Source organism: Gymnoscopelus braueri, assembly GCF_963280865.1.
Source record: "Gymnoscopelus braueri genome assembly, chromosome: 16".
NCBI lineage: Eukaryota > Metazoa > Chordata > Actinopteri > Myctophiformes > Myctophidae > Gymnoscopelus > Gymnoscopelus braueri.
Window position 1 is genome coordinate 1,763,017 of NC_137616.1, and position 14,339 is coordinate 1,777,355.

General features: G+C 40.9%; 1 protein-coding gene across 1 annotated transcript in view; it reads right to left on the minus strand.

Moving 5' to 3' along the window:
• The window catches only part of LOC308103124 (NACHT, LRR and PYD domains-containing protein 12-like), a 57,057-nt gene that overhangs the window by 40,245 nt on the left and 2,473 nt on the right, over window positions 1–14,339 (minus strand). Inside the window, exons 2-5 of the mRNA XM_080452975.1 lie at window positions 11,388–11,490; window positions 8,676–8,831; window positions 3,299–3,412; window positions 2,119–2,232 (exon numbers count right to left, since the gene is read on the minus strand). Coding sequence (XP_080309101.1) covers window positions 2,119–2,232; window positions 3,299–3,412; window positions 8,676–8,812 — 365 coding nt within the window. The 5' untranslated portion in view covers window positions 8,813–8,831; window positions 11,388–11,490. The remainder of the gene's footprint in view (window positions 1–2,118; window positions 2,233–3,298; window positions 3,413–8,675; window positions 8,832–11,387; window positions 11,491–14,339) is intronic.

Here is a 14,339-nt window from a genome sequence, read left to right on the forward strand (position 1 = left end):
CTACTGCAGACCTATTACTGTAAGTGAATGAATGTTAAAGATATGAAATGAAATGACAAATATGAAATGAAATGAAAAATATGAAATGAATATGAAATGAAAAATATGAATGAAAGTCTTGTTTATTTCTTTGTTTCTTCCGGGAAAAAAAGAATAAAAAATAATTCTACAGCAATAAAGGAGTGAATGTTTTTTTGTATTATAGCATTTGTATTTGGTTAATATTGAATACTGTACATTGCTTGGAGATGATGAACGTTTGCTGCACACACAATGACAAAAAATCTTAACTATTAAACCTATTACCATTTGTTAGATATGATTGCCAATAAAATCTTAAAATAATATAGGAGTCATAAAATGTAAAAGGAAATACCTAAAACTCATTATTGTGTTATTTCATTGTAAGATTAGGTTTTGTTTTATCTGGATGTCTCTGTGACATACATAGCCTGTATTGTGTGGTTTTTATACAATATCCTATCAGATTTTGGTTTCACTGATGGTTGCCCAACTCATATAAGTTTGACAACACACAAAATTACTAAGGATTATGTATGTGGATTTACTGTCATATACAGTTATTATAAGTTCCCAAATCATATGTTGCATTTTATGCTAATTTACTAAGGATATAGTATGTGGATTTACTGTCACATATAGTTCCTATAAGTTACAAAATTATATAAGTTTGACTTTACACAAATTTACTATGGATCTTATATCTGCTTTGACTGACTTATATATTAATTACAAGTTTCATGTAAAACATATACAAATTTTGTGAAATCTTTTCCATATGGGAATGGGGCTGCTGCTGGAGTCATTACTAATACCAGGAAAGTGGAGCACATATTTAGTTGTTGTGCCAAAGAATTCCTCCCTCTGTTTGCCACTGCTGTTGTACCCTACTGGCTCACCTGCCAGTGAGGAGCCCCCATCGGGAGGATGTAGAGATCCTACTACTCCCCCTCAACATTCCCCACCGACAGGCTCCGCCCCCAGCTCATAGGAGTGTGTACAATGGTAAATATCACCCTCCTCCCCGCCAGGCTTTACTCGACTGAACACGTGTTCATATAGACTTTCAGCCAAACTGGATGCACCGTTGATAACCCCTAGAACCTACTGTGGTGGACAGGTATTTACCCCTGTGATAACCTAGAGAACCTACAGTGATGGACAGGTATTTACCCCTGTGATAACCTATAGAACCTACAGTGGTGGGCAGGTATTTACCCCTGTGATAACCTATAGAACCTACAGTGATGTGCAGGTATTTACCCCTGTGATAACCCATAGAACCTGCAGTGGTGGGCAGGTATTTACCCCTGTGATAACCTATAGAACCTGCGGTGGTGGACAGGTATTTACCCCTGTTATAACCTATAGAACCTGCGGTGGTGGACAGGTATTTACCCCTGTTATAACCTATAGAACCTGCGGTGGTGGACAGGTATTTACCCCTGTAATAACCTATAGAACCTGCGGTGGTGGACAGGTATTTACCCCTGTTATAACCTATAGAACCTGCGGTGGTGGACAGGTATTTACCCCTGTTATAACCTATAGAACCTATAGTGGTGGACAGGTATTTACCCCTGTGATAACCTATAGAACCTACAGTGGTGGACAGGTATTTACCCCTGTTATAACCTATAGAACCTACAGTGATGGGCACAACCTATAGAACCTGCCAATCGAAAAAACAATTTTCTTTTACTTTTCAATCGCCAATTCAAAAATGTGATAAAATGTTACTGTTTTCCCAATAGCAAAGCCAAAAAAATAGTAATGGCATACACATTTTCCAGTGCATAATGCAGGCTTTGTTGAGATTAGGAAATGATTTTGGAGCTCTGGCTCCAAGAATCATCCATCATTTTAAATTGATAAACCACCATTTACCGTTCATGTAGACCTATGAGGAACTTCTCAAGTTGTCTTAAGGGGAGGAGACTAGTGACCGGTCTATTGTGTACGTTGTTTTTATATACTCTACCATACTGATTGGACAAAATAACATTGTATTTTCAAAAAATGTTGCATAGTGCCACTTTAACATGAGATCACTTTACTGTGTTATAGTGTTGTGTATATTGTATAAAATTCACATACTTTGTATGTGAAGGTCCAGGTTCATTACTGAAGTTAGCAGGAAAACATTTAGACCGGTCACTCTTCATAGACACACAGCTGGGTGTTGGAGACTCTGGTCTTTGGTGAAAACTTCTGGAATCATAAAAAATGATTATACAATTACCATGTGAATGAAACTTACCATGTGTCATGGCACAGTTTGTGCCATGACTGTATTGTTACGTTCCATTCTTTTAGTACCATGGGGCTGCTGCTGGAGTCATTCAGGGGGGGGGGTGCGTTTCAGTGTTTTAACCCAGCAACCCTATGTAAATTACGCCACTGCTGAAAAGCATCCCAGCCCAAACAGTAACGTAACTAATAATTGGGCTGCGCGACCCGGAAATGACCGTAATAATCCTAAAATGGGAGCGATTTTTTTTTTTTATATATATATATATATTATTATTTTTTTGGGTGGCCCACCGGCCGCTTGCCCTGTCTTGGCGGCCTGGAATGGTGCGGCCCTGGAATTGTCCCAAATTTCCCAGTGGCCAGAACGTCCCTGGAGTCATTACTAATACCAGTAAAATGGAGCATATTTAGTTGTTGTGCCAAAGAATTCCTCCCACTGTTTGCCACTGCTGTTGTACCCTACTGGCTCACCTGCCAGTGAGGAGCACCCACAGGGAGGATGTAGAGATCCTACTACTCCCCCTCAACATTCCCCACCGACAGGCTCCGCCCCCAGCTCGTAGGAGTATGTACAATGGCAAATATCACCCTCCTCCCCGCCAGGCACCGTTGATAACCCCTAGAACCTACTGTGGTGGCCAGTTATTTACCCCTCCCCCCTTCTGATATTTAGCTGGTGGGGGTAGCCCCCTTCCCCACTTCTTATCAAAGTTAGGCACCTATCCACCATGCAGTGCCTGAGAATACGAGCCGATCAAACGTTTCGTCGACTCTTAATCATCTTTTTGAAGTCTGCGACATGCTACAGCTTAGCCTCCAGAATGACGTGAGTTTTCACTCACGTTATTCTGTCTGTGAGTCTGTCTGTGAACAGCTAATCTCGGGCACCGCTGGACTGATCGGTGTGAAACTTTGCACACACACTCCCAATAGAGAAATTAATCAAATCTGCCTCATCTTGGCGCTATAAAATGCTGCTTCACATTTTGGCCTAGATAACAAGCGTATAAAAGGATTCACATACTTTATGTGTGTAGGTCCAGGTTCATTACTGAAGTCAATTTGTCCTTCTTTAGAACAGTCACTCTTCATAGATACACAGCTAGGTGTTGAAGACTCTGGGCTGTGGTAAAGACTTCTGGAATAAAAATGTTTTTTATACAATTATCATGTGAATAAAAAGGTCAGTTTGTTCAAGATTTTTTATTGTTACATCTCATTATAAAAGTAAAACTAAGCCAACGTTTTTGAGTTTTGACTCTGTGGTCACGTGCATGGCTGCCGCTGTCATTATAGCCACTATCGCCTGGAAATAGGCATACTATTTTAACGTCCAGACCAAATGGCCTTTTTATTTTGAACACTTGAGTAACCTCTAATGAAAACAAAATGTTCTGTAGTGAAGAACTGACTCCATCAACCATATTATTAGGACCCAAGCACTGCACAGTGCAAAGCCCTATTGAAATTGCAATGATTATTATTATTATTCCCCCGAATTAATCACGTTTTTGAGGCGCTAAACATACTCAAAAAGTTGCACAACTTTGCACACACATCACAAGTGGCGAAAGATTATGTATATTAATCATCTCAAAAGGGGACGTGGCTTAAGGGCTCAATAGCGCCCCCTACAAAATGTCGTGCTTGAAGCCCCACCATACGGTTTCCTATGTGTATGCAAATTGGTACACACCTGTATCATGTCCCGACTTACAAAAAGGTCTCTTGGAGCCATGACCTAAACCCAACAGCCATTTTCATGGATTGTACTTAAACAAACTCCTCCTAGGAGGATTGTCAGATCCGCCTCAAATTCGCTCAGCGTACACAAAAGACCCCAATGATGAAAAGCTATCAAAAGCTTGAGTTTTCGTAAAACGGTGTGACCGTGGCGAAGCATCAAACTTCAACGCCAAACAGGAAGTCAAAATAGCCGATCTACAAGCTCAAGTTTTTCTTTTTTGAGTGGTGCCAGGCTGCCAGCCACTCCATCAAGTTACTGAGTGTGTTTGTCCATATGTCTGTATGTATGAGCGCAGCATCAACAGCTGCAGCTGATTGCAACACAAAGATGCAACCAGTTACACTAATTAAACACAAATAGGAGACAGTGCAACACATGCGCCACTTTAAGACATGCACACACACTCTTCTAAAAAGTCAGATACAAAATTTGAGTAAAAGTACTTTAAGTACTTAAAAGTAACTAAAGTGGTTAAAAAGTAATCAAAGTCAGTAATCATACTTAAAAGTAAATGAATTGAGTAAAAAATACTAATTGCAAAGATGCAATCAGCTACACCAGTTACACAGTAAACCTTCTGTGTTAAGTTATACGATCGGGGGATCGATCAGACTGAAAATAAATATTCTGTGACTAGTTGAAAGGGAAAGAAAATGAAGATTTTCGCTGGCAGTGGCGTAGCAAACAATGTTTTATTTCTGGCAGTCAAAGAGTTAAACACTAACAGGAGACAGGGAAAGACATGTGCAACTTATAGACATGCACCCACACACACAGGCTGACTCAGCACACATGTGTACACACACTCACTAAGGCGCACCATTGCTCCGCCTCCTCTGTGTTCCCATTTGCTTGGCTTTAAACAGCCATAGTTCCCAGCATGCTAAACCTCCCAAACTTAGTAGGTGCTCTTAGATGGCCAATAAGGACAGGCTGTAATTTCTTGAGCCCCGCCCCCTCTGTGTTCCTATTGGCTGGGCTTTAACACTTCCATGACTAGGGTTTCATTATCAATTCAATTCAATTTTATTAAAGTGTCAAATCACAACAAGTTGTCTCAAGACACTTTACATGTAGAGAAGAGACCCGACGTCCCACCCTGAGCAAGCAATTTTGCGACAGTGGCAACGAAAAACTCCCTCTTAACTGGAAGAAACGTCAGGCAGACCCTAGGCTCTAGGGTGGCGGCCTTCTGCCTCGACCGTGTCGGGGGAAAGAAGAGAGAGAGAGGGAGAGACAGACAGAGGAGAGACAGAAAGAGATACAGTGCAAGTAGTAACAATAACAATAGTAGCAAATATAATAGTGTAAGATAGTATATGATAATATAATATAGTACAGCAATAGTGTGTATGCAGTATATAATGGTATAATAAAAGAATGTTAAGATAATATACAGTATTGTGTAGTGGTATAGTGTAATGTAGTAGAAATCCACGGTCGTGCTCCATGGAGAGGCCCGGTCCGCAGTCACAGTATTGAGCCGCAGCTGGGGGTCCATGGACCTGCGACGTGGGAAATAAAAGAAACTCCGGGGAACGGGTCCCCGTTTGTAGAATTAGTGGCAGGCCTTACTAGAGCGTGAATCCGTACAGGGTTAATTACGATTGTACCAATGGGACACAAACCCACAATTATTATCACACACTGCCTGATTTGGGGGGTCATAAAGACCGTTTTTACAGCTATTCTATTGGTCACTGTCTCCCCTCTCAGCTCCAGACGAGCTCACACCTTCTCCCCCACACAGTGGGGGTTCCATTGTCTTCTAAATAGCTATTAACATTTCAATTGCAGAAACATTATAAAATAGGCTAACTTGTAATGGTAACTGCAGATTCTGTATGTAAAATCTTTATAAAAAAAAACGTATAAAACAGCGCGATCTGTAGCGTCACATTAAACTCTTCAGTGAAACATGGAGCCTATATGAACGCTGAAGCCACTGTCTAATTACGTGACTATCTCCATTGTCCAAGACACATGGATATCTCTTGACAAACCAATATTATTATTATTCATAATAATAATATTTACATTATTGTCTGAGCGTAAAGCTCTCATTCTATCAGCTGTCCACGTCGCTGACAAACACGTCTCCTCTCCTCCTCCCTGTCAGCGCAACAAGTGAACACATCGCTACGTTCCACAAATGTGCTCATTCCTGCTCTACTCCTGCGCTAAATATCTGATCTACAAACATAAAACAGTCGCTGCCTGACGAGCCCTATGCTTGTAGATCAGATCTGTTGGCACAGCATTAGAAAACAGCACGATCTGTAGCGAACACATCGGTATGCTTCACACATGTGCTCAATCCTAAGCAAAATATCTGATCTTCAAGCATAAAACAGTTGCTGCGTGACAAGCTGTATGCTTGTAGATCCTATCTTTTTCCTATCGCTTTTCAGTGAAGTGGGTTGCCAAATTTTGCGAGAGAAATAAGCAGTCAGGTCTATGAAAATGTTACTGCATGCGTCGTTGTGCCCTGAGAAAACAGTGAGGCATGAATGGGGTTTATAGCCGAGGCTAATTTGCAATCCCAGTCCCTGGTTAGACCTTTCTATATAAATATTTACCTAATAAAAAATCATTTACAAAAGGACATGCATGAAGCTCTAATCTAAACAAGTATGAAAAGATATTTATATCTGCAAAGTAACTAGTAACTAAAGTTTTCAAATAATTGTAGTGGAGTAAAAGTACAAGATTTGCCTCTGAGCTGTAGTGGAGTAGAAAATTATTACCATTATAATGTAATTATATATATAATTATAATAATAATAAAAAAATGACGTGAAAAACAAGCCCAAAGTCGCTTATAATAAGCAGACATGGCAACAGCGCAGCGAGTCTATGCTGGTCTACAGTCCATGCTGGTCTGCTGGTCTACGGGCCGCTCTGCGGGGGTCTCAAGGTGTCAACTGCTCTTCCCTGGGGGAGAGAGGTCAAATTAGCCGAAATATAACGACTGGGATGGTATATATGGGGCTAATTTCATATTTATAATACGTTTCAGAAGAAGAAAAAAAACAGAGATCATTTCCATCAAATAGTTAGGAAAAGTCATGAAAGGGGAATTTCCTTCATGAGAGAAGATAATCCACTTTAAATTCTCAAAATCGTCCAGATTGACCGGCTAGTCACGGAAGTGTTAAACAGCCATAACTCCAGTTCCCAGCATGCTAAACCTCCCAAACAGGATGGATAGGATCAGGAAGGAGTACATAAGAGGGACAGGATGGATAGGATCAGGAAGGAGTACATCAGAGGGACAGATGGATAGGATCAGGAACAAGTACAGCAGAAGAACAGTACATGTTAGATGTTTTGGAGATAAAGCCAGAGAGGCCAGACAGAGATGGTTTGGACATATACAGAGGATGGATAGTGAGTGTATCGGTAGAAGGATGCTGAGGTTGGAACTGCCAGGCAGGAGGCCTAGAGGAAGACCAAAGAGGAGATGTATGGCTGTAGTGAAAGAGGACATGAAGTTAGTTGGTGTGAAAGAAGAGGAGACAGAAGACAGGCTGAGATGAAGGCAGATGATTCGCTGTGGCAACCCCTGAAGTGAACAGCTGAAATGAAAAGAAGAAGAACCTAGCATGAGATCACTGTGTCATGTTAGTGTTGTGTAAATTGTTAATTTAATTGGTAATTAACGCATTGTGATTTGTACTACTTCATTCACAAACTTCACACATAGTAACTTATAATCAAACATTGGATAGGGAGGAGACAACATTATTAGACTCTATGTCTCTATGCTAGGGGCAGGGACTATGTTTTCACTCATGTGATTATGTCTGTGAATCTGTGAAACTTTCAGTGAGTCTGTCATTGAACAGCTAATTTCGGCATCGCTGGACTGATCACAGTGAAACTTTACACACTTACTCCCAGTAGGTCAAGGAAGATCATTCACTGCAAATTATTCAAATGGACCTCATGGTGGCGCTATAACAGACTGTGTCACATTTTCTCTTGAACCACACTGAAGTTCATAGAATCACATATATTGTTGTGTATGTTGTATAGTGTTATAGTGTGTATATTGTATAGTGTTATAGTGTATATTGTATAGTGTTATAGTGTGTATATAGAGCACCGAAGTCCTGACGTCACTCGTTCATCCCCAGGTTTGCGGAAGTAATTTGTCTATGGAGAATAACATTGGGTCATCTTAGAATCGTCTCATATAAGAATTGTGGTCCAAAAATAAACACCGCGTGTCGGCGTTATTGTCAGGGAGGAGGTTCTGTATAGTTTATGATAGTCAGTCACTTATATTTGATACAGTCTGTTTCTGGCGAAAATGTAACTAATTTGGCGGAAGTAACATTAGCGTTTTCTCACCGTCAGTTGATGCTTCATATCCATAAGAGTCAACCCGCCGTGGTCATTTGTTTATTTTTGGAACACAGTTCTTATTTGACGCGATATTAAATACGTCTATGGGATTCAGAACGGGGGTGGAAAACTGCGAACCAGGTAGACAAACAAAGGATGTGTAAATGACGTCAGACTTCGGCGGTCTATTGCATAGTGTTATAGTGTTTATATTATATAGTGTTATAGTGTATATTGTATAGTGTTATAGTGTGTATATTGTATAGGGTTATAGTGTTTATATTGTATAGGAAGATTCACATACTGTGTGTGTGGAGGCCCAGGTTCATTACTGAAGTCAGGAGGATCATCTTTAGACACACAGCTGTCTGTTGGAGACTCTGGTCTGTGGATGTGATGTTTGTCAGGTCCCTCCTCCTCTCTCTCCACACACTCACTCATCTTCAGGTCTTTAATAAACCTGTCAGGGTTACAGTCAATGAAATAGATCAGAAAATAGGAAATGATGAATGCATGATGCAACACCACACACACACACACACACACACACACACACACACACACACACACACACACACACACACACACACACACGTTAAATTAAATTAAAGTACTGTATGCCCACAGTTACATAACGCTGCTGTCAGACACAAACCTCTTACTGTATCTCCATGTATCACAAAAAAGGAGTGAAAATAGCAGATCTACAAGTTCACAATGGGGCCAGATATTATTGCTGCCGGCCGGGCGGCCTACCCTATATACTTATATATAACCTATTCATTTGTAAAGCATCATTAATACATTAATAAGCATTAGTTAAGCATTTTCTATATCATTGCTTCTATCTCATTTATAAATGCTTTATAAGACATAGATAATCCTGACTTTAGATGGCCTCACAACAAATACTTAACGACTAGTAACTACAAATCACGAGTTTGAGTATGAAAAAGTGTTTTCAAAACGTGTATTAACAGATTTAGACATGGTTAATGAGTGTGTTAAGTCTTCAGATTACGGTGGAAGATTGGGAGTTAGTCTGCAGTTCTGACTGCAATGGGGAGTTCATTCCATAGTTTGGGAGCCAGAAGGGAGAAGAGTCTTGGACGTGTGGAGCGTTGTCCCCGGAGTTTTAGGAAAGGTTCTGACAGCTTCCCTGTGTTAGCTGATCTGAATGATCAGGAGGGGTTGTGGGGTTGGATCAGGCTTTGAAGATATGGGGGTGTCATACCTTTGGTTGCTTTGTAGGCCAACACCAGTGTTTTGTACTCTGTGCGGGCAGTACGTGGGGGCCAGTGGAGGGAGCGGAGAAGGGGGAACATGGGAACATTTTGGCTGGTTGAAGACCAAGCATGCTGCGGCATTCTGGATCATTTAGAGGGGCTTAAGTACACATACCGGGAGGCCAGGATAGAGTTACAATAGTCAAGTTTTTATATGACTAATGTCTGGATAAGGAGCTGGGCTCACTCCTGGGTGCATGAGGAAGGGCCTGATCCTTTGAATGTCTCTCTCTACATCGTCCTCAGACGTGCCCTCCATCGGTGTCTCCAGTCATCTCGGTTCTCCATACATCTGGCCAGCTCCTTTGTGCTTTCTGCACCAGCCTCTTTCCTTAGTACATCCATGTAGGTAGGTGTGGGACGTCCTCTTGATCGATGCCTGTGTGTTGGTTCCTACAGTACGAGCTTTTTGACCGGGAATTCTCTGTGCCGGTGGCAGTGGCCGGTTAGTCTCATCCTCCTGACTGCTATCTTTTCTGATACACTTAGTAGTGCCTCGTACAGACGCTTGTTGGTAATGTGCTCGTCCTGGGGCCTATTTCACGAAAGCAGAATTAGGGGTTAAGCCTGGATTTAACAGCTATCCTGGCTTAATTTTTCCAGGATTAGCCATGAATTAGTTTCATGAAAGCTGAATTATCTTGCCAGATTAGTTTAGCCAGTTCACCCTGGATAAGTTTATCCATGAAAGAAAATTGAAGCAATCCTACCTTAGTTACCATGGAAATTTAGCTGTGAAAATGCCAGGTTTAACTAATCCTATTATTGGGGGGCGGCCATAGCTGAGTGGTTAGTGAGCCCGCCTAGGGAGCCAGAGGCCCTGGTTGCCCCAGGTACGATTCCAGGCCAGGCCAGCAAATGTGTTGATGAAATTTGTCCCTGAGCAAGACTCTTAACCCCTAATTACTCAAAGGCCCTCATGGGAAACAAGACCGCAAGGACTTTCATGAACGGACCTGTTAAAGGAATTATCCTTATCCTATTGCCTTTACTGTTCATTAAGCAGTCAATGTGATCACAAACCAATGAGTTTTTCCACACTTATTCAATTCTTATGCGAAAACCGAAGATCTACAAGCCCAAAAAAATGTTCTCTTATGGCGGCCGGGGGTCCACGGGGGTCCCAGTAGCGGCCGGGGGTCTACGGGGGTCCCCGTCAACACGGGGACCCCCGTGGACCCCCGAACCGTTCAAGGATTCAAGGATTCTGACCATGAATGGACTTTCATGGTCTTTTACAGGAATACGTGAAGCCTGGCTTTACCATCCTGGCTCGACACAGTCTGGTTTGACAAAGTCTAGCTCAACAAAGTAGCTCCTTCTCAGCCTGGCTTGACGTTCGTGGAACGGAATAAACCAGGCTGTACGGAGCAGACTTTGTAAAACCTGGATTTGGCTTAAATCCAGGCTTATTTAATTCTGCTTTCGCGAAATAAGGTCCCGGTTGATGTTCAGTACCACACGTATCATTCTGGTGTATCACCCGTCCAGGGACTTCTGTAGGGCTCGCTTTAGTGTCCAGCATTCACAGCCGTAGAGGAGAACGGACTCCACAGTCGCAGAGAAGAAATGTTATAGAGTGTGAACCTACAAGATCAAGTAACCGCTGTGATGTGTGCCTTGAATGAGAGCTGACTGTCCAGGACAACACCAAGGTTCTTGGCCGTTGGAACAGAAGTCACCAGATAGTTGTCTATGGAAATAGTTAGATAGCATGGAGCAGGACTTACTTGGGAGGAAGAGAAGCTCGGTCTGGTCTGGGTTCAGCTTGAGGTGGTGAGAAGACATCCACTGTGAGATGTCAGTCAGACATGTAGAGATGTGCTCTTCCACCTGAGTGGCAGAGGGGGGGAAGGAGTGAAATATTAGTATTATTATCATTTAGTTTTTTCATTTTACAAATTGTCTCATATGACTGCAATAAGAAAAACAAAAGACAGCAGTTAACACTTGCATGACTAAGCTATCAATATGACCGATTTTGAGAATTTAAAGTGGATTATCTTCTCTCATGAAGCTCTGAGAAAGTTCCCCTTTCATGACTTTTCCTAAATATTTGTTTCAAATCATCTCCGTTTTTTTTTTCTTCTGAAACGTATTATAAATATGAAATATATACCATATATACCATCCCAACCGTTATATTTCGGCTAAATTGACCGCTCTCCCCCTCTCTCCCCCAGGCAAGAGCAGTTGACACCTCTAGACCCCCCGCAGAGCGGCCCGTAGACGAGCAGACTCCCTACGCAGCAACGAGTCTATGTTGCCATGTCTGCTTATTATAAGCGACTTTGGGCTTGTTTTTCGCGTCTTTCTATTATTATTAATATTATAATTATATAATTACATTATAATGGTAATACTTTTCTACTCCACTACAGCTCAGAGGCAAATCTTGTACTTTTACTTCACTACAATTATTTGAAAACTTTAGTTACTAGTTACTTTGCAGATATAAATATATTTTCATACTTGTTTAGATTAGAGCTTCATGCATTTTTATTAGGTATATATTTATATAGAAAGGTCTAACCAGGGACTGGTGTTGCAAATTAGCCTCGGCTATTACCCCATTCATGCCTGTTTTCTCAGGGCACAACGACGCATGCAGTAACATTTTCATAGACCTGACTTATTTCTCTCGCAAAATTTGGCGACCCATTTTCCACTTTCCCTTTCACTGCAAAGCGGTGGAAAAAGATAGGATCTACAAGCATACAGCTTGTCACGCAGCAACTGTTTTATGCTTGAAGATCAGATATTTTGCCGTACATCTACATAAACCGTAGATGCCGTACATCTACATAAACGTTCGGATTTCAAATATAAAGTTTTTATTCCGTGGCCACGGATGTTACAATTTACTTCGGGTGGGTATAAGTACCCGTAACTTCTGTATTGTTCAATGAAAAGCATTTTAATCCGATTGGCGGTCATTTTCTCATAGAGTTATAGTTACAGAGTGCAATTACACCTCCCAACCGATAGGGTCACGTAGTTGAAAGCATGGAGAAAATACGGAGAAAATGGCCACCGATCGGATTAAAATGTTTTTTATTGGACAATACGGAGAATATGGGTACTTATGGGTTACCCGAATAGAATTGTAACATCCCTGGCCATGAGGTAAGCACTTTATATTTGAAATCTGAACGTTTGTGTAGATTTATGGGGTGTAAATGGAGAAAGTGCAAACCTTTTGTTAACTTATAACTCGATCTCTTTGTGGTGAACGCTTGTGTCTCTTCAAGTTGTTGCGTTTTTCCCACATTGCTTGCCTTCGGATAAAATCAAGCATTGTGTTTTGTTCTCCACATCGATGTAGCGAAAATGTGTCCATATCACCTCTTCTCTTTCTCCCGTGCCCCGTGCAAAGCATTTTACCGTTTTATTTTGTAAAGTTTCGCTCTGAAATCTGAATCCTCCTGCCATTCATTTGACGGTGTGTGGTGTGACTCTGTGTGTGTGTGTGTGTGTGTGTGTGTGTGTGCGTGCGCGGCTGCAACTTTAAAAGGGGGTGTGTGTGTGAGCGAGGAACAGCATGCCCTGCTCTGTGCATCAAAGGAGACAGGGAGTGACAAAATCATATAATAAATATATGATATAATATTTCGTCTCGTCTTTGTTCGTGAACTAAAATGACCATAGAGTTTAGTCCAGTCTTTATTTAGTGAATTACATTTTCGTCTCGTCTTTATTAGTCAACGAAATTGCATAATGATTTAGTCCCAGTTATTGTTTATTCATGGGTGGTGGTCTCGTCTCGTCTTCGTCCTTTGAAAAATGTGAGTTGACGAACATATTTCGTTTCTTTTCGTTAACAAAATCAACACTGCATGGAAGTAAAAATGAGATCCCCACATACACAAATCACAAATCATGATGACATATAGGAGACAGATAGAAATACACACTAGCCTACTGCCTACACTTTCATAGACCTGCCTGCTTATTTCTCTCTAAAAATTTGGCAACCCATTTTCAACTCTCAGCTATTTAGAAGACAATGGAACCCCCCACTGTTTGGGGGAGAAAGTGTGAACTAGTCTGGAGAACAGAGGGAGACAGTGGCCAATAGGATAGCCTGATTTGGGGATCAAAATGATCATTTTTCAGGCTTGGTGGAGGAGTATGAAACCTCAGTCATGCGAGTGTTAACAGCATTTCACACCAAACCACCCATTTGTAATCATATTTTCAAAATAATCTTCCGAGCCAGATAGTATTGATGCAGGCCGGTTCTGGCCTGTAGGCTGCTTACCCTATATACTCATATGCAACCTATATATATATATATATATATATATATATATATATATATATATATATATATATATATATATTAGAGATGCACGATATTGAAATTATGACCGATATCCGATATCCGATTATTTGCTTGGTCATATCGGCCGATACCGATCCGATACCGATATATTATATATTATATTTATATTGAGCTCATTGCTGATTTTTTTTTATTTTAATTTGTTTTACTGGTGAAAGTTGATGGTAAACCCCCCTCTCCACTAGCCCTACTGTGATGAAAAATATTTATGGAATAAATACATTAATTATATATATTCTTCTAAGTAACAAACTTAACTATGACATCATTTTTGTGTGCTATTGCCATCACAGAATTATTTGAATCTTTGTATAACACAAAACCATATGTTATGTGG